Here is a 25,043-nt window from a genome sequence, read left to right on the forward strand (position 1 = left end):
GCAGGGAGTCATAGCCTGCATTCACCTCTCTGGAAAGGTAACTTATCAGGACCCAGACGCTATTCCCACCAAGAGGCATTGAGCAGTCTAGAGCAGCTTCTGCTCTCTCCAGAGGTGGAGATCTGCTGTCTCCTCTACTGAGAACACCGAGAAGAGCAAGCAGCATGAAAGTGAAGAAGTGGAAAAGTGATGGCAAGAATTAAGAGGATGTTTACTGAAGGAAATGAGCATTTACAGCCTCCCAGAAAACCTAGACGAGTCAGAGAGCAATCAGAGCAGTATAAGCAAAACAAATGGGCATCTTGAGCTGTTTGATGAGACACAAGGCCTGCCCAGTCCAAGCTTTAACACGGCTGCCCAGGGAAGTGTGAACAAATGGGATAAGCAGGCACAGCGCTTCCCTTAGGCACTCCTCCAGCCACCAACCACTGTCAGTTCATCAGAACCCTCAGCCAAATCAGGTTCAGTGGATTCACTCTCCCCCTCCTGGGTTTCTCTTAACGAGGGGCAAATGAGAACAGACAAAGAGAATGCAAACCAGATGGAAGCTAAAGAAATACTGATACCAATCTTGGTACAGTATAGTTTAGACAACATCAACGTGAAGCCTTCCCAAACATAATCTACTCAGATATGAACTATGTGAGCTGCCATACTGCTCTTACAAATGCAGATGCTTGTCTCATCTTCAGAAGAAATTGAACAGTGTGCTGCTGTCTTGCGCTGTGGATGTTTTATCAAATGCCTTAACCCGATATTTCACTACCTGAGATCCTGTTACTAAAAATCCCCTGGGGAAAAAAAATTCTGAATGTTTTCTGGCTGTGATTATCAAAGGGTGGAAAACCAGCTCAAGTTTATTGGAAGCCATCACTCCTTGGGAAGGCTGTGAGTTCATTATTAAAGCCTGTTATTTTGTCATCTAAGGTAGCATTTACTCTTTGCTCACTCCTTCACCTTTATTAAACTCATGCTAGTGTCATTCTGTTCTCCTGTTGAAAGGACATATGCTTTTAATTCAGTAATATTTGTCTACTCAACTGTGTCTTGTGATGTTTGTGATGTCAGGCAGAGCAATCACAAGAAGCTCGAGCTTGACGATCCAAACTCATTTGCTTTGTGAACCATGCCAAGCGTACTTCAGATTTTCCCTGCCACCAATACAAGGGTGAACATGCTCTTGCTGACCTGACACCTGCAGAACTTGGGTGAATCAGTAGGAACAACAATTCCACTCTCTTAGAAAAAAATCAATTGTGGTTCATGCGGAGACAGAAGGCAGCAAAACAGTGGACAGGATGCACCACACATCAGATTACAGAAAGCTTGGTGCAGTATGTCACCTCTAAGAGTAGTCTCCAGAGCTAAAAGATTCAGAATTAAGCCTGAATAGACATCTACTTTTAAAGCAGCAGCAGCTTAAGATTTCTATTTAACCTAAACAAATCCTGATCTAAATTATTAAATAAATTTAACACTTTTTTGAGGGGAAGTATCAATTGTATCTATTGACTTAATGGCCATGTTTTTCCCAACAGCTGGATTTAGTCCTCAAACTAGGTCATAGTGATTGCACGCATCCAGACTGAAGCCAATGCCTCTGCAGTAGGGAAAGAAGAAGTAAAGGGTAAAGGTATCATACAAGCATGGTACCTGTAGCTTAGCATGCTCATCATCCTCCTGTGGGACCGAGCAGAATCCTGTGGGATCTATTGCTTGGATCCCCCGGACTCTGTGACTTCCACTTATTCCTTTGGCCTCCACCATCCAAGTCAACAAGAGTTCATTGTGAATACTTTCACAACCAGGTCCTCCTCCTGCATCTTCACTGTGTTGATGCTATAGTACTGCCAAAGGTTGCTCAGAGAGGCTGTGGAGTCTCCTCAGAGGCCTCCAAAAGTTACCTGGGTGTGTTCCTGGGCACTCTGCTCCTGCTCAAGTAGAAGTTGGATCAGATGGACCCAGAGGTTCCTTCCAACCCAAACCTCTCTATAGTTTTGTGATCCCCACAAATAAGCTCCAGACTTCATTGCACTGAGCATTATTCAAGTCTCCCAGCTCCCCAAGAGCAGACAGTGAAAAGAATGATGCCTCGGATGGGAGGAAGGAAAGGGTTGGAGGAGGTAACTCCCAGGGTTGTATCCCTTGCTGCAGTACAGGGAAGTGAGGGAGAAGGGGTGTTACTGCTCAAAAGGTACAGAGGTATACCCTACTTCAGCTGTAGGAAGGAAGGAGCAAGACCTCACACTGATATTACTGATCGTCTGAGAAATGCATTCAGTTTAGGGGGCGGTAAAAAAGGAAATAAGGAGAGGAGTGAAGGAGAAGCAACAAATCTTCAGTGTCCAAAAATTTTCCTTGTGACATACTGTTTCCTTACATCAGACATCTCTAGAGAAGGTTAAACAAGAGGTAAGAAGAAAGATGTAAAGCAAAGCTGAATGTTGGCAGAGTTTTTTCAGTCTTTCCATTATCAGCCAAATCTTTTCTTATCCTCCTCCTGCCCAGCATCTCACCACTACTGAGAAGCTAGTTCTATGGAGCATCTTAAATATTTCATGCAGCCTTCAGACTTGCAATTTTTCTCTCCCCATCTGCTTCAGTACAGCCCTGCCAAAATCTCAGCAGGCCCAAGGCCCTTGGAAGCCTGCCTGGGCAAGGGCTCCCTTGGCCCTCCTTTCCCTCAATCCACTTCCCTTCATTCTCCTCTCCTGTCATATTAAGCCTCCTATTTTCCCTTCTTCTCCACACTGCCTCCAGAGTAATCAACTCTCAAACTCAATTTCTTCTTCCTTGCTTTCACACTTCCTCCCCAGTTCCTCTCTAAACTTCAGACTCTTCATCTCCTTTTGGATTCATTTTGTGTTTTATTTTCATTCTTAACGAGACATTGCCTGAGGTCAGGATTAATAATCCACACTTCAGGCACCCATTAAATTCCTCAATAATCAAGTACAGGCATGAGAAGCTCAGCAGCCTGATGTTCTGGAGATAAATCCATTGGCAAAGTTGCACAGGGAACCTTCAGATATAGGGGACAGGTGAGGGCAGCCTGAGAAAAGAGGGTGTCAGGATCTCCAAGGAGATGGAGTTTGGTCTCTTCCCCCATGTAACAACCACAGAACAAGAGGTAACATCTTTAAGTTGCATCAGGGAAAGACAAAAAAGTTCTTCTCAGAAAGAGTGGTGCTGCACTGGCACAGGCTGCCCAGAAAAAAACCTGGAGGTGCAAAACCATGTGGATGTAGCACTGAGGGACATGGCCGCTGTGGGCATGGTGAGGATGAGCTGGTGGTTAGATTTGGAGATTTTAGTGGTCTTTTTTAACCTTAATGATTCTATGACTACACTGGGCCAGGTCACCTGTAGCCAAGCTCAAGCTCTGGTTTTCCCAAGTGAAGCACATTTGAACCGAGCCCTGAAAGCACAGAATGGAAAGGTTTCTTTTCACTCAGAGTGCCTCTGAATAAAAGAGTATTCCTTACTGTGACTCCATTGTCACCTTCCGTCCTTACTTACAAGCTATTCCTCTGATAGATCCTCAGGTAATATTGAGTCTCAACTGTTTCCCCATCAAAGAGTGAGAACAAAGGAACCAACTTTTCAAATGGAGAATGGGGATGGTTGTAGCCACTGATGAACAAGGGGCACTTTATCTGTGTAGAGACTCCTGTACAGGAATCAGCCAAAAGTAACAAAAAAAAAAAAGACATGCACTGGGCCCCAGTCAGAGCAACGGTGTGAGCAAAACGATGAGGGACTAGAGGATGCCAGTCAGATCTGAAAGGGAGGGACCCCAGCACTCCGCAATGGGACAGACCATGGCTCACCCAGGTGGGGAGCAGGGTCTCCTTCTGGCCCTGACTCTAAGTATAAGAGAAGCTGTTTTACCCAGAAAAGTCATAGAAACATCCAGTCAGGAGAAGGTGAAGGGGTCAAGAAGTATAGGCTACAGCAGGAAATGGAATTGCTTCATTCTGCTTAGGTTCGAATTCCTTCACAACTCTTATTTGCTTGAATGGGACTAAAGAGGCAGCAAGGGATTTTCACTGCCAGCTACACTTCATGGAAAAACATCAAGTTTAGACACACATCTCCTTGGTACACTGCCTTGTCCTATTCCCCAGGTCCCTTCTCTTGTGTCTTCTCCATGCTCCAGCTCCCCTGGCTGCCCCACAAGGTCCTGCCCAGCAATTCCTCACCTACACGGACAGACAGATACACAGAGGACCAGCAAAATACCTGAAGCAAAACCTCCTCAACTCTTGGGCTTGCTATCACCTTTTCTCTTGGACCTTCCCCTTGTCCTCCAGCAAATCCTACCAACAAAGTATCCATAGAGCATTGTCTCACTGTGTTAGACAGCAAAGCACAGGCTCAGCTGGGAGCTCAACTCCCCTCTCACAGAGAGAGGAGAAAGCAGCAAGACATGTTCTGCTTTGTCTCCTCCTCCCCCTGGGCTTCCTGAAAGCCAAGAAATGGCAACTCAACAGCTGCCTCCCTGGCTGGGGTACACGTTGAGAGATGGGAACATTTTGGGGAAAGGAAATTGATCTGAATAAAGCATAAACCAAGCAAAGCTGAAACCCAAATCCAGCTTTCCAGCTCAGATTTCATGTATTTCAGCAAATGCCTGGTTCAAACAGGTGCATGAAAACAGCACTAAGACTGTCCCTTGTGGTATATTCAGCCTGATCAACACGGGAAAGGTGGATGAAGTTATGCAAGGAAGAGCTCATTCCCTATTGTAAGATTTATACTCCAGTTTGAGAAATTCCAGAGGCTCTGAACTGGGGTTAACAAGCAGAGTTATCTGGAAGTTAACAGAGCTGTGTCAATTTATTATCCACGCTCATGTCTGAGCACTCAGCTACCTTGAGTTCCATACCTCCTAAGGAGGCTCAGCCCACTTTGCACAGCCCCACTTCTGCCTTGCCAAAGCAGAACCTTCTCACTACTAGCCAACAGAACACTCCCTGATTATAAATTCCAATCCTTGTAGCTCAGTTTTCAAACAAATCACATTTCAGATTCCTCACCAGCTTCCTCAATGCATTACACCCCAGCACGGTGCTGAGGAAGGGCTGGGAGGGTGGAGCTTCACTGCAGCCATCAAAACACAGCTCCTTCCACTGGTTTTAACCATCTGTTGCATTTTACTCACTTCCATCCCCATTGTTGTCATCCAGGTGGCCAAAAACACAGCCCTCCCCTGGGTGTCCTCCACCATGACCTACTTGCATCAAAACTCCACATTTTCCCCCTACCCCTCAAACAGGTTTAAACTGTCAACTTCCAGGCAAAAACTAAGATAACTCAGGAATTCAAGTGCTAGTGGAGACCTCCCCCTTCTTTTCTCTATATCCCCTGACATCACCCAGCCAGATACACAGGGGAAGAAACAGCAAGTCTCTGCTAGTGGTAATTAGAGAGGAACTTGCCAGTAAGTTAAATATTTACCTAAGCTTCATCAATGCAAATGCCTTCTAATCCTCCTGTATCTTTCAGGGACAGCAAGAGAAGAATGGTGAATACTCCTTCAACTTATATAGATGCCCATAAATTAGAGTGATAAAGAGTTCATTTAGATTTATTGTGTAGCAGTTAACATTATTATTCAAATACATTTATTCTGAACGTATCACCAACACAAAGGGCTAATACATACAAGCAATATATACACATTTCTGTAGTATTTTACACATTCTTCTGTCCAATTATCAGGGATTACTGACCATGACTGCTGCATCACCTACTAGTTAACCCAAGCCTGCCTCTCAGTGTGTGTATGTGGAGTAGTGGGGAAGAAGACAGACGTAACTGTCCCTGACGGTGCATTTGAGGACTCTGTGACATTACCACATGGGAGCCTGTAGCTAAGTGCTTCAGAAAGGTATAATCCTGCGTCCAGTTAAGAGGTGTCACAGCGAAGGATAAGGAAATCCTTCAAGCGCACACAAGAATGCGTAATGCCATAGGTACAAGACAAAGCCTCAAGTGCATGACACTAATCTGCCTAATCACACTCAAGTACCCAAAGAAATCAAGAGGCCTGGGAAGGAGATAATCACTTAGTGTTCATCTGCTAGAGCTGCCCAACTTAGCACCTCTTCTTCTAGGGCCACAGGCAGCCCTCTCTTATGAGAAAGGTCCCAGGTCATTTGGCCACCCACCCCTTCACCCTTATGTAGCAGCCCCTTGATATACACCCGTAATTCAAGTGATATGCAGCCCTTGGTGACAGCACTGCACAGGGCTACACTCTTCTATCCCTTGGAAATGCTGCCCAGAAACATCTCACACACACACGCTTATTGCTGCAGCAGCAAAATAAGCCTTGGGGACTTTTACTGCCCAGAATCTCAGCTCAATCTGAGCACAAAGAATTCAGCTGTCCCAACATGAGAAAGCACATACATTTACCTTCTCTAGAGACACCTGGTATTTTATCTCCACTTCATTTTATCTTAAGGGGAAAATACTGACCCAAGACCTAGGTTCAGAGGGGGCTGCCCCAAGTGCAGTGCTCAATCTGTGTCCATAGGGAACAGAAGATATGGAACACAGGGACATGACTTACCACAGTGCAAGGACAAGGGAACAGCAAGCCACAATCAAACATGGCAGAGAGAAAGAGGCGTCAACACAACCCCCCAAACCTACATGAAGAATGGGTGGTGGATGGCAATACCTGGATCTGTCCCTAAGGCATATACGATTGCATACAGTTACACCCTGATACAGCCACAACAGTTACAATTTATGACTCCATCCAGGATTCAAATTCAGCAATACTCAACCCCGAAGTGCTGGCTTTGTTCACAGAATCACAGAATTGTAGGGGTTAGAAGGGACATCTAGAGATCATCTTGTCCAACCCCCCTGCCAAAGCAGCTCCCTAGCCAAGGTTGCACAGGTAGGCGTCCAGGTGAGTCTTGAATGTCTCCAGAGAAGGAGACTCCACCAGCTCTCTGAGCAATCTGGTCCAGTGCTGTCACCTGAACTGTGAAGAAGTTCTCACCTCAGCAGCTTGGATCACTAATCTCCTGAAGGACTAAGAAACCTCAAAGCTGCCATATTCCTACTCCTAATGAAAAAAGGTCCCAGTGCACAGGAATGCTACTTCTGCATCTCTAGATCATGCAGAATAATCTCATGAAGAGTGATATCCCCAAGTAGATATCCCCAGCCTGTTCTGTTCCCCTTGCAGTGCTTGGAGAAAAATGAGGATGTTTCTCTATAGGAAGTTCTCTGTCACCCAGAGAAGGGAGTACATTTTGCCTTCTGTAGTCTACCTATGATCTCAATTCACGTCTCACACCCAGATAGAGAATCCGTGGTGTGACAGCTCAGGGAATTCAAATGAAGTGCCAATCCTACTTCATTTTTCAGTAAAATAACCCCCATATGGGAGAAAACACAGTTCCTCCAGACATCTGCCACACATTCCAGAAAAATGCATTACAGGCATTCCACTAAGTGCTAAATAGATTTTTTTTTTAAGTTAAAAAGCTATTGGATATTTAAAGGATGTGTGAGATATCACAATATGCTATAAATGCACGTTAAAGAAATAACAGCATCTCAAACGTACTGGGGAGTGATGCAGTTAATTCCACTTATAAAAAGTCCCAGGACATTGTTCTCAAAGAGTGAGTTTGTGTTGTGGTTTTTGTTGTTGGGTTTTGTTGTTTTTTCTTTGTTTTTTAAGTATTTAATTTAATAGTTAATTATTGTATTGCAGGGGAAAGGCAAGGCTTCAGTTAAAGCTACGCTACATGGCAGAAGGTTGTATGTAGCTACACTGATAACACTAATTTTAATTAATCCCACCCTAAGCTCTTTCTACCTTCAAAAGCAGTCAGTCTAACAGAATCACAGAATCACTAAGGATGTAAAAGACCTCTAAGATCATCTAGTCCAACCATCAGCCCACCCCTACCATGCCCACTGACCATGTCCTCAGTGCCACATCCACACAGTTCTGGAACACCTCTGGTGCACCTGGGCAGCCTGTGCCACTGCAGCACCACTCTTTTGGAGAAGAAATCTTTCCCAAAATCCAACCCAAACCCCCCAGGCACTTAAAGCTTCACCTGACTGACAGCTTGAGCTAAAGCTTCCATAGCAGGTATGGATTTCTTTTTTCTCAGCTGAAAGATATTTCAGCAGTTTTTAAATAGCATTATTTTGTCTGTGCAGAAGGATTATTGAGGTTTGTTTCATTACAGTTTTTTGGTGTCTTATTACTTTTTGTTTGATTTTATTCATTTGTTTAGAATCCACAATCTTTCATTGCGTGTTGACGTGGTTTTGCCACAGGATCCCTGCACCCCCAGAGAGGGATGGCATTTAGTCAAGACCCAGGCTGTCTCCATTTGTGCTCACTGCCCCAGCCTTTATCTTCACAGCCAGTTTCTTCACACCCATGTGCACTCTTCCCAGTTATTCACCTCTCTATCAGCCTTGTGCAGTCTCATCACCAGTCCCTTCCCTCTGCTGCCAATTCCCAAATCACACTATCTCTACACCTTGGCTCACTGATTCTCTGAGCTCATTCTGCCCAAGAGCTTCTTGGTCTCCCATTTTAGTACCCTTCTTTGTCCCCATCTCTCAAATTAGAATTTCATTAAGTGATAAACAGGGAAAAGTTGGGCAGCTTTAGAAAACCATTGCCACCTCACATGGCACAACAAAAAGCAAGAATCTTCCATGTCTTTGGTTAAGTTGGTATGGGTGCACATCCCTTGCATGTACCATATGACTTCAGAGATCCCATTGGATAAAAGACAAGTTAAAAAAAACAAACATTCTTGTGCACCCAGCAAGGATGCAACTATATTATCAAGAGGTCATCCATGCAAGGGAAGACAGCAGGGTCAACCTGTAGTATGAGAGGAATAAAGTGCTACAAGAAAACAGTGAGGAGTCTTCTCCCTCTGGAGACTTTCACTGTGCAAGGGAGTGAACTACAGCCTAGACCACACCCAGCCACTAAGATCTTAAACCCAAAGAGGGCTCCAGATAAGAAGACGACAATTGTTGCCAAGCAGTGGGCTATACCATGGGGAAAAGAGCAAATTCCAAAGCAGGGAATGATCTTGCAACAGTGAGATGAATCAAATGAGCCACAGGGAAAGAAAAAAGCAAGCAAAGAAAGAAAAATGCTATGAGGAAAAAAATAACATCTTTCATTAAGAAATATTAGAGCTGGCCAGCAGCGCTGAACATCAGGTGGTACCACAAAGGCAATGCATTATTACTGCTGCACATCTCTGAGCGTGTCTTTTTTTAATATAATTCACTTGTGACACTTTAAAGGCTTGGCCTGATTCTCATACATGCCCAGAGTAGAGCCTGCCAGGTCCATCCATAAAACGAGGGGACATACTCAAAGCAAAACTTACATCATAAGGCAATAAATGCATGAATAGAAACAAAGATTGTAATACATCACAAAGCATATTTTTGTTTGAACATGGTTTAGCTTAATTATTGGTAACAATGCTCGCTAGCAACACATGCTAGCAGGCTGATAGAACATTTTATAGAAAATAAGGACCTTGTATTCTTATGGGAACTTACGGCTGCACTTACATGCTGAGCTTTTGCCTGAGAAGCAAAACATGAGGCACAGGTAAACACAGGGAGCATCATCTTGGAGTGTATGAATGATGGGGCACGCAGATTTGCCAAGCACATTTTCATGGGGTTTTAGTGTGCTCTCAAACACTAAACAGAGCATGGAAGGCAGGCAAAGATTTTGGATCTCTGACTTCAGAGACTATCAGCATCTGCATGGAAGAAAATACACCTCTACTGTCAAATATTGAACTCCTGCTTCTTCCATGCCATGAAACAGAACAGCTGCTGTTTGTTATGAGCTGCCTGTTACAATGGTAAGGTTAATATTTTACCATGTTTTCTTTCCATTCCTTACTTCTCTTTGTCTGCTGAGGCAAATCTCATAGCTAGCATTACAAGCACTGGATTCAGCAACTTTCTCTTGGATGAATTTGTACTGATGTTAGCCCTTTTCGTCCGTGACTCTTTAAGAGCTGAAATCCCACAAGAGGTACATCTGGTTCAGTCTGCCCCTCAAGACATCTAGTTACTTCAAACTACAAGCAATCTGGAAGCCCTTGTGGTATTTCAGCATTTATGCTACTCGGGGGAGGCAGCAATAAACAAAACTGAGTTATTAAAGTTAAGCTGAAACAGCTCCCACAATGGTTTGGGGGTCAGGAACAAGGCTGAGACAACATGGTTGACTCAACTTATGCATGCAAAGTCTTGAGTGCCTTGCCCAGCTTCCAAGCCAGGGCAGAGAGCCAAGGACACCTGTAGGGTGAATCACTCAAAAGAATAGTATTCACAGAAAATAGTGAGGAAGATGGTATATTTTGCTAGGCTTAGCTGGGTAGTAAACAGACAACTGGTAAATAAAGAGAGGCTCACATTTTGCAGATGGTCAAGGTTCACCAATAACTCCACAGGGGAGGGATCTCCAACAAAAGATCCTTCCCCAGTGGTGGTCAGCCCTTAAATGGGGTCTGGGAGAGGTGGAGCCAGACTCCACCCCTTCCAGTCACACAGGTGCATTGCCTTCACCTGTGCTCTTGCAGCTGACTCAGTGCTCGCCTCAGTGATCAATCAGTTGTTCAGGCTGTGATTCAACAGTTCCCATACAACACCACAGACACATGACTCATGGCTAGTGTACTGATCTCGAATCTGTCTGCATCTTCCCACTTGAGCTAGGCCCCAGGGAGTGGGGTTCAGTAGTGAGCTGGCTATTTCCCAGAGGGAGCCGGGGACAGACGTTCCAGCAAGTCTCAGCCAAACTCCTCCAAGTCTCCAACACTATACAGCCACCAAACTTGGTCCACCACCACTTTGGTGACTACCACCTTTCTGCAGAATACCCTGCCTAGCCAGGCTGGCTGGAAAAAGACAATTCAAGGACAGCAGCAGTCAATGGAGACAGGCTGCTCGCAACAAATGCGGAGAATGACAGCAAGGGAAGGGAAAAAAGAAGAGGGAAAAAATGGCTGTCACAGATGGAGCAAGGATAGTGGAGAGACAGGGCAGAGAGTGACAGGAGGGGATGCCAGGGGAGTTGCAGGGACACGGCAGCTCCAAGTCACACTTGAGGAGTGGGAGCGACAGGAACAGAAAGCTTTTATAGACTCCAGCACAGTAGGCAATTACAAGGGAAAAACAGAGGAAAGAAAACTAATGAAAGGCTAAGTAAAGAGTGTGGCTTTATATCATGAGCAAGGACAAATTTCTCTTTCTTCTTAGATGAGCCACAGTACATAAGTGTAAACGGCACCATTGTCTCAGGGGACAGATGGTCACCCACATTACAGCTATGTGCATCTCCCACCCCGAGGGAGCCTCTTCCCACTCCTGATCAGCACAGATGAGAGAGCTGGAGGGAGAGAAGGGAGGGGTGGGCATCTCTCCATCCCCATTCACTGACCTTGCAGCTAGGGCTGGGCAGGGGAGAGCCACCAAAGCTGCACACCCATGTTGCAGCCCCCCAGCCTCCCAACCCACACAGACCTGCCAGCAGGAGGGTTACACCACCTCCACACTCAGCCTCATCCGTCCACGAGGGCAGTCAATAAGGATCACCCAGCACTCATACACTCTCTCAGATCTATCAGCTGCCTTTGATAACAGATGTGTGGGGAAGCCTGCCAATCTCAGCAGGGATTTGCAGCACTGTGCCAAAGTAGCTGTTCCCAACCTAGATAACCTCCATTCACTACTCCCCGTCAGTTCAGGTTTCACATCATCATCACACTTCATCTTCTCTTTCATAAGCCAAACTGCACTCTTACTTGCCTGAGTTAATGGAGCAGATATGAGATTAAATCTGGACCATCCTACACCTGTCTTCACACCTGCAGCTGAAGGCCCTACAGTTCCATCTACTAAAAAGAGTTTCTCTCTAGGGCTGTAAAGGTCTTCCCAGCAGAGAGGCTGACAGTTTAGCAGACTCTGCTTGTGTTCTCTACAGACCTGAACCAGGCCAAATTTTCCATGCAGTCTTCCCTCTTAACCATCCTGAGTGCAGATGCCGGACGTTTGCTGCAGAAGGGCTGCAGCTCTTAACCATTCCACACCTGAAGTAATTCCAGCTAAGTATTCCATTCTGGATATGCAGCAAATTCAACTAATTGCAGGCCCTTCCTCATCGTCCAGGGTGGGAACAGCATCAAGTCTTCAAATTGACAGCTGGACAATTTGTTAGTGGTTAATTGCATTATTTAATTTGAATTGTTATGGTGGAACATGCAATTAGACGTCTGGTCAGAGTATTTTTATAGGTCTTAAACTCAAAATTAGTGTTTTTATTGCCCTCTGTGTTACTCCGAGAGCCACATCCAGCTCCCTCACACACCCTGCTCCAGCATTCACAGTGTCTGAAAACGGCAAATTGACCATTTCTCGATTCTTCTCATCTCCAAGGCAGAAAATATTGCAGTGAATTGACACAATATTCTCCAGAAGGTTTTTCAATGTTCCGTTACAGCAGCCCACTTTGCAGAAGGAAGGGGAGGTCCTCAGCAGCAGGTGCTGCTATAGTGCCTGAACTCAGCAGATACCATCATCCATCTCCTCCAGTAAACTGTGATCCCTCCCAGGCTGGCACCAACCACACCTTGTTAGAAGCTACTGCAGTAAGTCCTGGCACCACCTTCCTGAAGCACCAAGACATTCAGCATTAGTTGATCTTTTATTGCTTTTGGCACTTACTGAAGTAAGATACACACACAGCAAAAGTTACTCCTCTTCTAGAGCAATCTCTCAATATTCTGCTGTCAGCCCTTCCTCCAGGCGTTGGGAATCAATCCTCCAGTGGAGGGGAAAAGGCACGGGAATTTGCATCGAGACAGTAGAGATGCACTCAGACTTTTTCCATCCTTACTGAGGACATTAAAGCTTCAGCTGGAGCTCTGGTTTAGTTTGTGCTGTTGCTGTTTCACTTCCAGTCCATAGTCTTTGATGTCTCATTGTAAGAACCTCCGAGGAATAAGCCAAGGGGGCAGAAGGCAGTGAGATATCCTGTCTCAGCATTCTTGCTTAGATATACAGGGCCAGCTTGCAAGCCAGCCAAATTTAGACCTCATCCCTTTACATCTGCCCACTTGCCTGGAACTGTGTACATCTCACATATGTGCAACCCAGCCAATTTCTCACAGATCGTAAGCATTCAAATCCCCTTCAAACATATCCATCCCTTGTGTGCCACTAATGACAATGCAGGAGTTTTAATTCAATTTACACCATGTCTGACTGCACAAATGATCCCTCTAAACTTCCCATTGCAAACTTGCACATCAAACGACCCACACTAACGATGCTCCCCTGACACTAACTTTGCAGAGGCAGCTTCCTTTCCAGCTACTCGTGGGGGTTCTAAGCACTATCATGCTCCCCCTGCCACTTGCCTTTGCCCACAAACTGCAGCTGAGTGTCAGGGTTTGTCCTAGAAGATAATCTGAAATTTACCAGAGTATCGCTTTTCAACCCAGAGTCCGGGCAAGTAATGCATCTCCCCACCACTACAAAGTAAGCCTGGAGAGCACCCAATATTTCATTATGGAAATACTAAACTACACTACTCCCATAAATAAGCCTGCTGCCCACACTCCCCTTTGCCTTGCCTCCATAGTATCAGGGAGGAGCTGCGCATCAGCCCCAAAGACAGTCCAGGATGCCAGCCAGCCAACTCTGCAGCCTGCTATCCAGAAGCATTCTCTTTAGTAAAGAGAAAAAGATATGTACCTCCAGAGAGCAACTTCGCCTTCTGAAGGTAGGGGTTAAGTTAAGCTCAAAGTTAAGCTTGTACAATTTTCCACTACATATGGCAGTCCATCAAATAACAAAAGAAAAAGCCTGGATGTGAGGCTTTCAAACAGGTGGAGCTCAATGAGGTGAACCCCAGCCACCTTCACAAGAGGAGAATTAATGGGGAAGATAAGGGTAAGTTCAGAAGTGTAGAAAACGACTGCTTTAAAGACTGCTGTTAATATAGAAAGGGAAGAGAATGGTTGAGGATGGATTAGAATCGTAGAATCACTGAGGTTGGAAAAGACCTCTAAGGTCATCTAGTTCATCATGCCCACTGACCATGTCCCTCAGTGGCACATCCACACAGTTCTTCAGCACCTCCTGAGATGGTGACTTTACCACCTCCCTAAGCAGCCTGTGCCACTGCAGCACCACTCTTTTGGAGAATAAATCCCTCCTAATGTCCTTCTCTGGAGCAACTTGAGGCCACTATCTCTCATCCTACTGCTGTTACCAAGGAGAAGAGGCCAATCCTGATAGTTTCCAGGGATAGGGCTGTGTTGGCCCAGTCCATGCATTACCTTCTGATGTTCATGAAATGTATGCACAACCAGCTTATTCAGTTACCCCTAGTCACTAACAGCAAACTTCATTCGTCCCAGAAGTGAGCTTGACACAGATGCCACCTAAACTGCATCCTCTGCAGAGCTCTGATCAGCTCACTTCCCCATGCAACAAGAGCAGCTGTAGCATCAGTTTAGAACACTACAGTGTGTAGAGAGGTTATACAACCTCTTAAACAGAAAACCATCTTGCATTTATTGGTTCCCAGGTATAGAGACAGATACGTCTGTTGGCTGAAGGAAGGTCTACAGAGCAGCGTAACCCACAGAAATCAATCCATGCCTAAGGGCAGAACAGCACCTTCCTGTTGACCTAAAACAAATACGTATCTATTCAAGACCTCAAATAAGTGCCAGACTCTTCACCTGCCTGGTGATCTAAATTTGCAAGGAGAAACAAGAGATCTGTCTGAAATGTAGAAGCAGGAATAACATAGACATTTTAATGCTTCCAGCTATGCACAGAAATGCTGACACTGCTGACCCCGAGAATGAAAAGCCACGATCCCTCCATCCTCAAGAAGGATGAATACTGCTTAAAATTCATAAGCCGCTCAGTTTTTGATGTATTGTAATAACTTCTGGTCACAGTTTCAAGTTTTCCTCTACCTATGAGAGTGGTAGGAACCTTTCTTTCGTGCATGTGTAGACATTAAAATATAAGTAATTAAAGTATCATTTTTAATTTGATATAATTATAGTTAAGTGCATATATATATGTATATATACATATATAAATAATAAAAGTGGATGCATAAACCTAATCAAAGGATTGCAGAAGCTCAGGCCGTAAGACAGCAAATATTTAAAGTTGCAATGAATTTATTAATTAATAAGCTGTCTGCTTATTAATTAATTACATCCAGTTGTCATAAGGATTGCAGGCAGGGGTTTAACAGCACACGAAGCAAAAATATGCCATTGCTTAAGGCAAAAGTAAGTACAATGCACTACAGAAACTGCAGATGGAATTTCACTCACACAAAACAAACTGCCCAAACTGTAATATATAACACAACCGGACACCAAAAGCTTATTAACAAGCAAAAGATTGTTGGCCCCTCAGCTGCACGCATCACTGTGTCCCCAGTCACTACGGGTCAGTGTCATGGAGAAAAGTGCCAATTGCTGATCCACACACATCATTCTCCCTCCTCCTCCACCAGTTGACTCTCAATCCTGTTCACACAGGGCAGTGCCTGCAGGAAGGACCACTACTGCAACCTACAACTGTTTTGACATGAGCAAACAGAGTATGAAGTGATGCCTGCAGCACCAGGAAGGGAGGAGGTGGGGAACAGACCTGTGGGCTTCCCTGGCTCTCCCATGAATGCACCCAAAGCTCATCCTGTTCTTTGTGCACTTAACATGTAGCCCAAGCTGGAAAATGCCTTGGCTCTTTATAGGAAAGACAGCTCCAGAGCCATAGGATTATCGTGGTTGGAAAATACCTCTAAGATCACCTAGTCCAACTACTATACCAATCCCCATCGTGCTCACTGACCATGTCCTCAGTGCCACATCCACATGGCTCTGTAACACCTCCATGCTCAGTGACTACACCACCTCCTCGAGCAGCCTGAAGCTTAGTAATAGGAAATTTAGAGACATAAGACAACAAAGTCTCTATTTGCGGAATCTTTAATGAGCTACAGGATTGCCCTCAGTACACATAAGCATTTCTAACAATTTGGAGAAGCTATCCTGTCTTATATACACCATAAAACATCTCCCAGTACTAAAAATCAAGCGTGTTCATCAATTTTTTTAATGGCAGACTTCATTTTCACTCTTGCTGTCACATCAATATTATAGATAGAACAGCAAAGGGAGGTCCAGACCCCTGTGAAGTGCATTTTTAAGGAAAGCCTCAAAGGACAAACCAAATCTATTGCATTTGACCCTAAGATGAGTGAAGCATGCAGTCTTTCTGGAACCCCAAGGAGACTAGCAGAGATGCACTCTGCAAATGATGAGAAGATCGAGAGATGCCTGAATGTCTGCATCAGGCACTTTGTGCGAGGCACCATGTGGCACAGCCTTTATTTAGTTCCAAACGTTTTATGAATTCATAAGATGAACGCTACACAGTTGTTTCGGAAACACGTTTCATACTCTTCACCCTATTTCCACTTCAAGCTCAGCCTGAAATCATATTTGACATGGAGTTTAGGTTTTATATAAGAAAAAAAAATCTTACAGTCTCTCATAGTCCTATCTCAAATACTGACTGTTAACTGACTGTTAGCATTTCAGCTACAGCAGTCTGCAATTCAGAGCAGCCAGCCTTGTGTCTGGTCATCAAAACAGAAATAGAGATTAGCCGAAGTAAACTACCTTCATAGAATCACCAAGGTTGGAAAACACCTCCAAGAGCATCCAGTCCAGCAATTCAAATACTCATTCACCCCATACTTAAAACTATCCCAGTAAATATTCCATATGGGGAAAAGCAAGGCAAATTTTACACAGAACAAAGTCTATATCTTAACGCTGAGTTAGCATCCACAGTTCTTGTTGGACTTTTTCAGTCCATTTGCTTTGTTTTGCAAAAACAGCATTATGTATCTATGTACTAATATGCATCTAGAAGTGACTTGAGAACATAGACATAAGCGTTGGGGCTTTTTTCCTCCTCTTACTGCACTGCAGCAAAGGACTATGGCAGTTGTTTAATAGCACATAAAATTGCAGGACTGCTCATGGTAGAAAACATAATCTTCAGGGGAGGGGGTTTAAATAGGTGGAATGCAATTACCTAAATGGAAATTTGGTGGCTAATGACCTTGTGCTTACAAAAATTACTACACAGTTCTTAATGATCAGAGCTTCCATTTCATGTCTCATTGACAGCACTTCCAAATATAATGATCGTGGAGCCCTGCCCTAGTAGAAAGTCAATGAGAAGATTAAGAGGCTTTTAATTAATACCTCTCTTTTTTTGCTGAATCTTCAGGAAAGGCCAGATGTTACCCTGTGGCGTTGACTCAGCTTTCTCCTGGCTTGGCACAGAAGCCCTGGAAGTTGATAGACCAATATAAAAAGGTGAAAATGCTTCAGAATGGGAAAAGCAAGCAAGCAAAGAAATTCTTAGAAAACATGATTTGACTTTCATAGAAACACCCCTTACAAATGAGCTCATTTCCTCACAGAGAAAAGACCACAGTGAGCAATTTGCAGCCAGGGCATAGAATCACATGATTTCTATGATGCTGTCAAAAACTTACGTGATGCCAAGAATATGCAATGACCTGCAAGCAACCTTGAGGTTGTAGCAACGTTCTCTCATTAAAAAAAAAAAAAAAAAGCAACTACTTGCTGCATGATTCATACCAAAAAGGACTAAAAGAGGAAAAAAACAGAACAGCAGAATCTTCTCTACTCAGCCTCTGCTTTTCAAATAAGCAAACTTCACTTCACTGAGCTAAAGCCACAGCTCTGAAACTTTTCTACAGGCTTCCAGCAACCCCATCGTAGCCCTTCACATCAGCCACACATAGCCAGATGAGAAGGCACTCTGTAGCCTCTACTTTAAAAAACTCGCCTATAGTCAGCATTGCGAACATACACTTAAACACAAGCATTGAGCATACAGCACCAGATCCTCAAATAACACAGTTCTAAGATCTTAAACTCTGTACTATGCAGGGACTTTTTTTGACTGATTTAAGCCAGAAACACAGGTACTACAGCTTCCTTTCCACATTCAGGAGTAAATCTCAATCCCAAGTTTTTCTTTTTTCTATTGCTTTTCTCTCATCTTTAAATGCAATCTTTTCATAGGCACAAATCTATCATGCTTTGCTCCGAGCCCACGACACGCTGAGAAGAGACTCTTAGGACACATAGCTAGAGCAGCCACACAGAGATTGAAAAGCAATGCATAATTCAGTACGAAGTTCCAAAATTTTAAGGAACAACCAGTAGAACGGAAAGCAGAAACCCTGCATCTCTAACAAACTCTTAGTCATAATTAATGCTTGAGAATACAAAACCATTCCAAGAGCTTCTGAACTTTAAGATCTCAGATCTGAAACTCAAACGCTACATTCAAAGTTGAAACAAAACTCCAGGTTCATCTGCATCTAAGGTCACCTGTTACTGCTAACAGCACCTCCAAGCTTCACTTAGGGTTTCAATCCTGAAACTGCAAATTCTCTTGGTGATATTTTCCAAGCCTCTACTGCACAGCCCCTGAGATTTAATTAGAAGCAAACATATCAAAAACACAAAAACCACCCATATAGATAACAGCTACCTATCTAGGAGCTAAGAAATTTCCAGGGAGAAAGCACTACCACACAAGATTCCTATCCAGAAAGATGCTTATATAAAATTTCAAACCAACCTCTTTGATGATTCATCATACTTTCCACTTTCTCCTACTTTCAAAGGTCTCACAATCTAAAAAGCAACAACTGCCCTCTGCCTGCTTTATATGAAATTACTAATTAACAACCTTGATACTAGTTAGCCATGCAGGTGTTAGTTGTTTGTGTGACTGCATTGTAGAGTCCTCCTTGCACCAAGAGTGAATGGGGATATATGATTGGTGGCCTCCCTTGCATGGGAAGGATTTTCTTGTGTCCCAGAGGACATACAAGGCTTACCATCACACCTGTAATACATTCTCCAGTTCATTCGTGGACAGAAATCATGGAAAGATGTCTCCAGGAGAGCTCATCATAGAATCATTAAGGCTGGAAAAGACTTGAGGTCACCTAGTCCAACTGTCCATCAACCACCAACACTGCTCACTAATCCACGTCCCTCAGAGGCGTATTCACGCATATCTTGAACACATCTAGGGATGGTGGCTCCACCACCTCCCTGGGCAAAGTGAGAGATGTTTGTCTGTGGGAAAAAACATCAATCACCATGGTACCTTGCAACCAAGGCCCAGGACTGGTGGTTCCCTATGAACTCCCACTAAATCTGTATGCTCAGAAGCAGGGGACACCTCATGTACTCATGGTGGCCAAGCTCCTGGGCCAGAAGCTTCCTTTTCTGTTCCATGGAGTGGGTAAGAAGAACATCCTTCTTTTCTACCCATTCCACCGTGATCTGTGCTGTCAGCATCTGTCTCTGAAGTTCTTTCATAAACAACTTCTTTTGATCATACATTGCAACAGATGAGGTACTGTTTAGAAGTGAGCGAGGAACAAAGTGGTTTGTTAAATACGTATGAAAGTTCATGGCTTACCTGGCAGGTGCCCTGAGGGGACAGGGAGATAGGAAGGATGGGGCAGGAGGTGAGGATGGAGAAGAGGCAGCTCAGAAAGGATATGGGTTGCACACCATTTTGATGCACCAGCTCCGTGGACTGGTAGTCTGCTTCAAGCAAAAGAAGACAACTGGGGCCAAGTCAGGGTAGGGGACATCAGGATCTGGTGGGGAGGTGACTTCCTCATCTTCACCCAGCTCCAGGGAGGATGGAGGCTGCTCCAGTGGCATTTGCTGCTCTGAGACCCCCAGGTTCACAGGCTCCAATGGGCAGGCAGCACAGGTGTCGTGGGGCTGCGGGCCCGTTGGCCAGGTAGAGGGAGGTTGAGAGATGCACTCTGCCATGTCCGCTGCAAGTGAGAACCCCTGGAGAGGAGGGAGAAAGAGTAATGAAACATGGGTGAGAAACCAACAGCCAGGGCACTGCATGCCACGCTTTTTTTCTACCTTCTGGCTAGGCCTTTCCATAACTAAATCCCACAGCTTCTGAGCCACCCTAGCATGGTGCTGTACCTTCTCAGGTGATGATGTCTGCTCACTTTGGAGAGGTGGGAACAACAATGACACATCACAGCCAGCCTGCACTCACAGCCTTTCACATGGCCCTCTCAGATGAGGGCACAGAGCTGACATCACACCACAGCTTGTGTTGAACAGTCCCCTTCAGACCAAGATTGGTAAATGTATGTCAAAACCATACAGTCCAAGCACTCATTGATGGCTGGACTAGAATATCACAGTGGTCTTTTCCAACTTTCATAATTCTATGATTCTAAGAGGCAGACATAAAGCAAGCTAGAAGAGGACATTAAATGAAGCACACCCTTTACTGGAGATCGTGAATCTCACCTATACTAGAGCAGTGGAAGTAATGGGAAGGTGGGTTGCAAAAGTCATTTGACTAGGAAGGTGGGCAGAGGAAGAGCAAAACAACAGGTCTCATTCAGTCTCACCCACGTGCTGCATAGCACCATCCATGCCTGTGCTAAAGAACATCACTTTCCTGGTTGGGTACACTTAACAGTGGCCTTATTCTGATAATACACAAAGCCAAACGTTTTCTATTAAATAACAGAGTGGAAGTGGTTTGTCAAAATGAGGGGAATAAAATAAGCTCCAGGGCCTCCAATGAAAGAGTTAGTGATGCTCTCAGGGACTGCTTGCCCAAGGACCACCCAGTGGTGGCCTGATGGGCACTTTCTACCTTTTACTCTTTTAGTGTGTTCCATTTATGGAGCATCGATGCTACAAGCACAGGTTTAAACAAAACACAAGAGTCTTTAGAGACATCATACGGCAGAAGGAGCTGACCCGCAGCAGGAGAGGATGTGTCCGTCACCAGCACCCACAGTACAGAGCCCACCTCAGCACTCTGCCCTCATAGGTTTTCCTCCCAGACACTTGGCTCAGGCCTTCTCACGTCAGGATCTCACAGCCTCCACACATCTCTGCTGATGTTGCTCTGCCTTGCCATACTGCATCCCCGATTTTTTGGCCTGAGCTCCCTTTTGTGCCAGTGTTACCTGTGAGTCCAACCAACCTTTCCACCATGGGCTGCACTTCCCTATTAATCCTTAGTTAAGATCCTGAAAGCTATGCCCACCTTATTCCCTCGGCACCTGGCTTCCCACAGGTGCTTTGATCTAAAGCTTTGCTTGTTCTTCGAGGCTTAGCATTTGTCAGAACAAAGAGTAGCAAGTGCAGAGGTTTAGTAAGCAGACATAGTGTCCCTTAGGGGATAGCACCGAGATTCTTTGAATTCATTGCCCCAAAGACCTGCATCTATTGGAAAGAAACACGTATCCTGTCTTCCAACTGGCTTTGGGACACTGCTTGTATTTTTTTGCTCCCTGTGACAAAATCAGGAGCAAATCTTTCCAATCACCTAGCACCCCTATTTTCACTTTTACCAGGATTTTAGCTCCATGGACCCAAGCAACTCCTTGTACCACTTTTCCCATTCCCTATTCCTATCATCTCCCCATCACCTGCTCTGAGATGTCTACCTTGCAGATCGTTAACATGATGCATTTGAGCCCAACTTTTTTCCCACTAACAACATGGAGGAGAAAGGTTAGACCGGTCAACAAGGAGGAGTGACTTACTACAGTGCTCAGAGTATCCACGCTGACAAGTGCATGACAATTCAAAGAAGCAACATACAAAATTTCATAATTAACAACACATCTGAACATGGGATGGAGGAAACAACTCCATTATTACTTCCCTGCTTTGCCTCCTAACAAACATCACTCCTCCATCCCACTGCTGCCAGATGAAGCTGGGATTTTGGATGCAGATCTGACCAAGGCAACTTAGCAGTTGAATCCATGTTTAAGGGGGGTGGCTGGTGGGGAAAGGCACAGGCTGACAAACCATCATAGATCAAGCACACACACAGATTAAGTCATGGCTGCATCACAGACAGTTTATCCACTCCGATCCATGCTACTCAGCATGACTCATTAGAGGTCCTATGGATACGGAGCCAGGTGAATCCCTCTGGGAGTCCTGATGCTAAATGCAGCCTTTAAGTGACAGCTGCCCCTTTCCTTCTTGAGACTGCCAGCCCCAAGGCTGTGAACACAGTGTGTTTCCTACATTAAGCAGGATTCTAACACTGTGTCAAAGGAGGCAGAGGGAAAACCCAAGTGGTGGGGCACTCCCAGGCACTCCTTGATCACCACACATGCTCTTTGCTTGAGGGTGCACAGCCTGAACATATGTGAAGGTAAACCTGTGAGCATGCTAGTGAACAGAACTGAGTGACTTATTAGCAATTAGCCCACGTATGGCTAATGATACCCTTCTGATGCCTCTGATTGATTTGAAAGAAGAGGTGCTGCATCACTATCTTCACAGCAGCTCCTCATGCAAAGAGATGTGGCAGAAGTGAGCAGAAAACTGATAAGATCTGGGTGCACTCCCTGAAATGTATCCCCTACAGCCTGTACTGCAGACAGCACCCTGTGTCTGTAGGAAGAGTGAACCCAGACCTCATGGCTTCTCCCATCCTTATCATCACAGCACAGCAAAGCCAGCATCTGCTGACACTGCTTGTCAAGTGTCAAGACTACAGAGATCACTCAAGGTGTTGCTGGTGAAATAGGAGAGAAACAAGGCACAGAATTAGCACAGTTCCAAATAAACAGGCACCCAAAATGTCCTTTTGTAGAAGAGGGAAGCTCTTCCCCTTCCAACTTGCTCACAGCAATGCCTCCCCTGGGATACTGGCTCTTTCCAAATGAGTGGATTTCCATCATGTTCTTTCACTTAAACCACCTCTCAGCCAAGCTGCACACCTTTAGCCTATAATCTTCACTCATAAATTAATCTCCCAAACCCTAGAGCCATTCTGTACAGATCCTCAGTGGAAACTGCCTTTCAACCATCCATGTTCTCTTCTGATAACGATGTGCTAAGCATCAAGGGGTGAGCACCTCAGCAGCCACAGAAGCAGGCTGCGACCTAACGTCTCCATTGCTGTCCCAGTCACAGAATCACAGAGCTGTAGGGGTTGCAAGGGACTTCTGGAGATCATTTAATCCAGCCCCTCTGCAAAAGCAAGTTCCCTACAGTAGATTGCAGTTACGTTGCAAGCCCACGTCCGACATGCCATCTACTGTCACACCTTGGTCTTGTTGCACACATCATCCCTTCCCTGCCCCTGCCAGCCCTGCAAGCCACCTCTTTCAAGCTGTGTTGCCACCAGATGCATTCAATTGTGTTTTTCTCAAGGCAGTTCTCGCTGTGTCATTTTCTGCATGTGTTTCTGACCTCACTACTTCCTTCTGCTGTTTTTCCATGTCCTCACCAGCAGGTACAAACCTGCTTCATCATCATCTGGGAAAGTCATTAGCATATTGTTTACTCTCTTCTCCACATCAGCAATGAAGATGCCAACTAAGACAGGTCTGATGAGGATGGAAAAGGGGAAAAAAGCATTCCTGTGCTCCCAGCTATGATGGCTTTGGAGCTATCCTCACATCGTCAGCCTTTGAGATGAAACGCAAAGTGCTTGCGGGAGGGGTAAAATGTACAAATATACTAGTTGAGCCCCAAGGAGAACCTCACATGAGGGGAACAGAGCCACAGCTGGTGAAAGCACAGATGAGAGCCAGTGCTATAGAAACACTGTCTTTTCTTCCAGTCTCTCCTGGATCAACCCCTTCTGACTTAGTCGCTAGTCAGTAGGTAGATCTGGACCTTGTGATGGTTCCCTGATTCTCACATTATTTGAGTACCAGCTCTGCCACTCATTATTATGGGCCAGAAAATCTTCTCTCCCCACTGCCACCAGGAAAAATAAAAACTTGGATGGCTGCTTGAATAGAAATCACTGAAAATCAACAAAGACATCAATGCTAGCAACTGCCATACCTCATCCCTGAAGTCCAAGGTCAATCCCTCACCACAGTGGACAATGGTGCAAGATAAATCAGTCTAAAAAAAGGCCATAAATACACTATATTGCCCCATCCCCCATCTCCTTTCAATCTCACTAGCAAACTTAAAGTAGCTCTGGAAGCAAAATAGCAAAAGAATAAACATGCCCAAGGAAAACGAGCAATTGAGTGCATCACCATTGTCCCAAGTCCCTGCGCTGGGAGAAGAGGTGAGATCATAGAATCATAGATTCATTAAGGTTGGAAAAGGCCACTAAGATCATCCAGTCCAATCATGATGAAGCTGGAGATGACACTGGCCAGTACAAATTGCAGCAGAAGTTCCAGAAGGTCCAATCCATCCCTGCCAGTCAGGTCTGAAGGTAAATCCACTCCTAAGCTGCATGCTGGCAAGCAGAATAATTAAGCCTGTCCACAAGGTGTGTTTACTGAACACCTGAGAAATGCTTAACACCACTAAGGCCACCTGTGCTCCCTGTACAACATTGTTTTTTAACCACAGCCAAACTCTGACACTCCAAAGAAACAAAATAAATACCTCCTTTCCCTCCTAATGATCTCACCATGCAAATACTCTCAGCATCCACATTGCAGCTGCAAAACCCCCAGCATTCGCACCTTCTCCAGCTTCCCGCAGTGCAGCACAGCAGCTCCTCTCCGTCCCATCCCACAGCCAAGCTCCAGTGGTCTCACATGGGAATGTCACTCACTAGCTGTCCACATCAAGCTTCACAACAGGGAATGGTGGGGCAGGATCCTGTGGTACCCACTATGGCAGGAAAACAGTGAGCAGCATCTCCCAGCATCAGCATGTCTGCTTGCCCACAGGCAGGCTCTGACCCACCAAGCCCGTCGGCCAAGGGATGCACTCCCTCCTGTGTGCCCAAACAGCAGGATTCCTCATCTTCAAGAAGCACTAAGGCATTTGCTGAGATCTCCTCATCACTATTAGTCCCTGATGCACGGAGCTGATTGCTCTTCAGGG

At 45.1% G+C, this 25,043-nt stretch overlaps 1 protein-coding gene across 1 annotated transcript in view; it reads right to left on the minus strand.

Moving 5' to 3' along the window:
• The window catches only part of CACNA1I (calcium voltage-gated channel subunit alpha1 I), a 152,612-nt gene extending 132,600 nt beyond the window's left edge, over positions 1–20,012 (minus strand). Inside the window, exon 1 of the mRNA XM_065742931.1 lies at positions 19,717–20,012. Coding sequence (XP_065599003.1) covers positions 19,717–19,997 — 281 coding nt within the window. The 5' untranslated portion in view covers positions 19,998–20,012. The remainder of the gene's footprint in view (positions 1–19,716) is intronic.
• Positions 20,013–25,043: the final 5,031 nt, after the last annotated feature.

Source organism: Cyrtonyx montezumae, unplaced genomic scaffold, assembly GCF_038088225.1.
Source record: "Cyrtonyx montezumae isolate F1298 unplaced genomic scaffold, pur_monq_1.0 scaffold_3, whole genome shotgun sequence".
NCBI classification, from domain to species: Eukaryota; Metazoa; Chordata; class Aves; order Galliformes; family Odontophoridae; genus Cyrtonyx; species Cyrtonyx montezumae.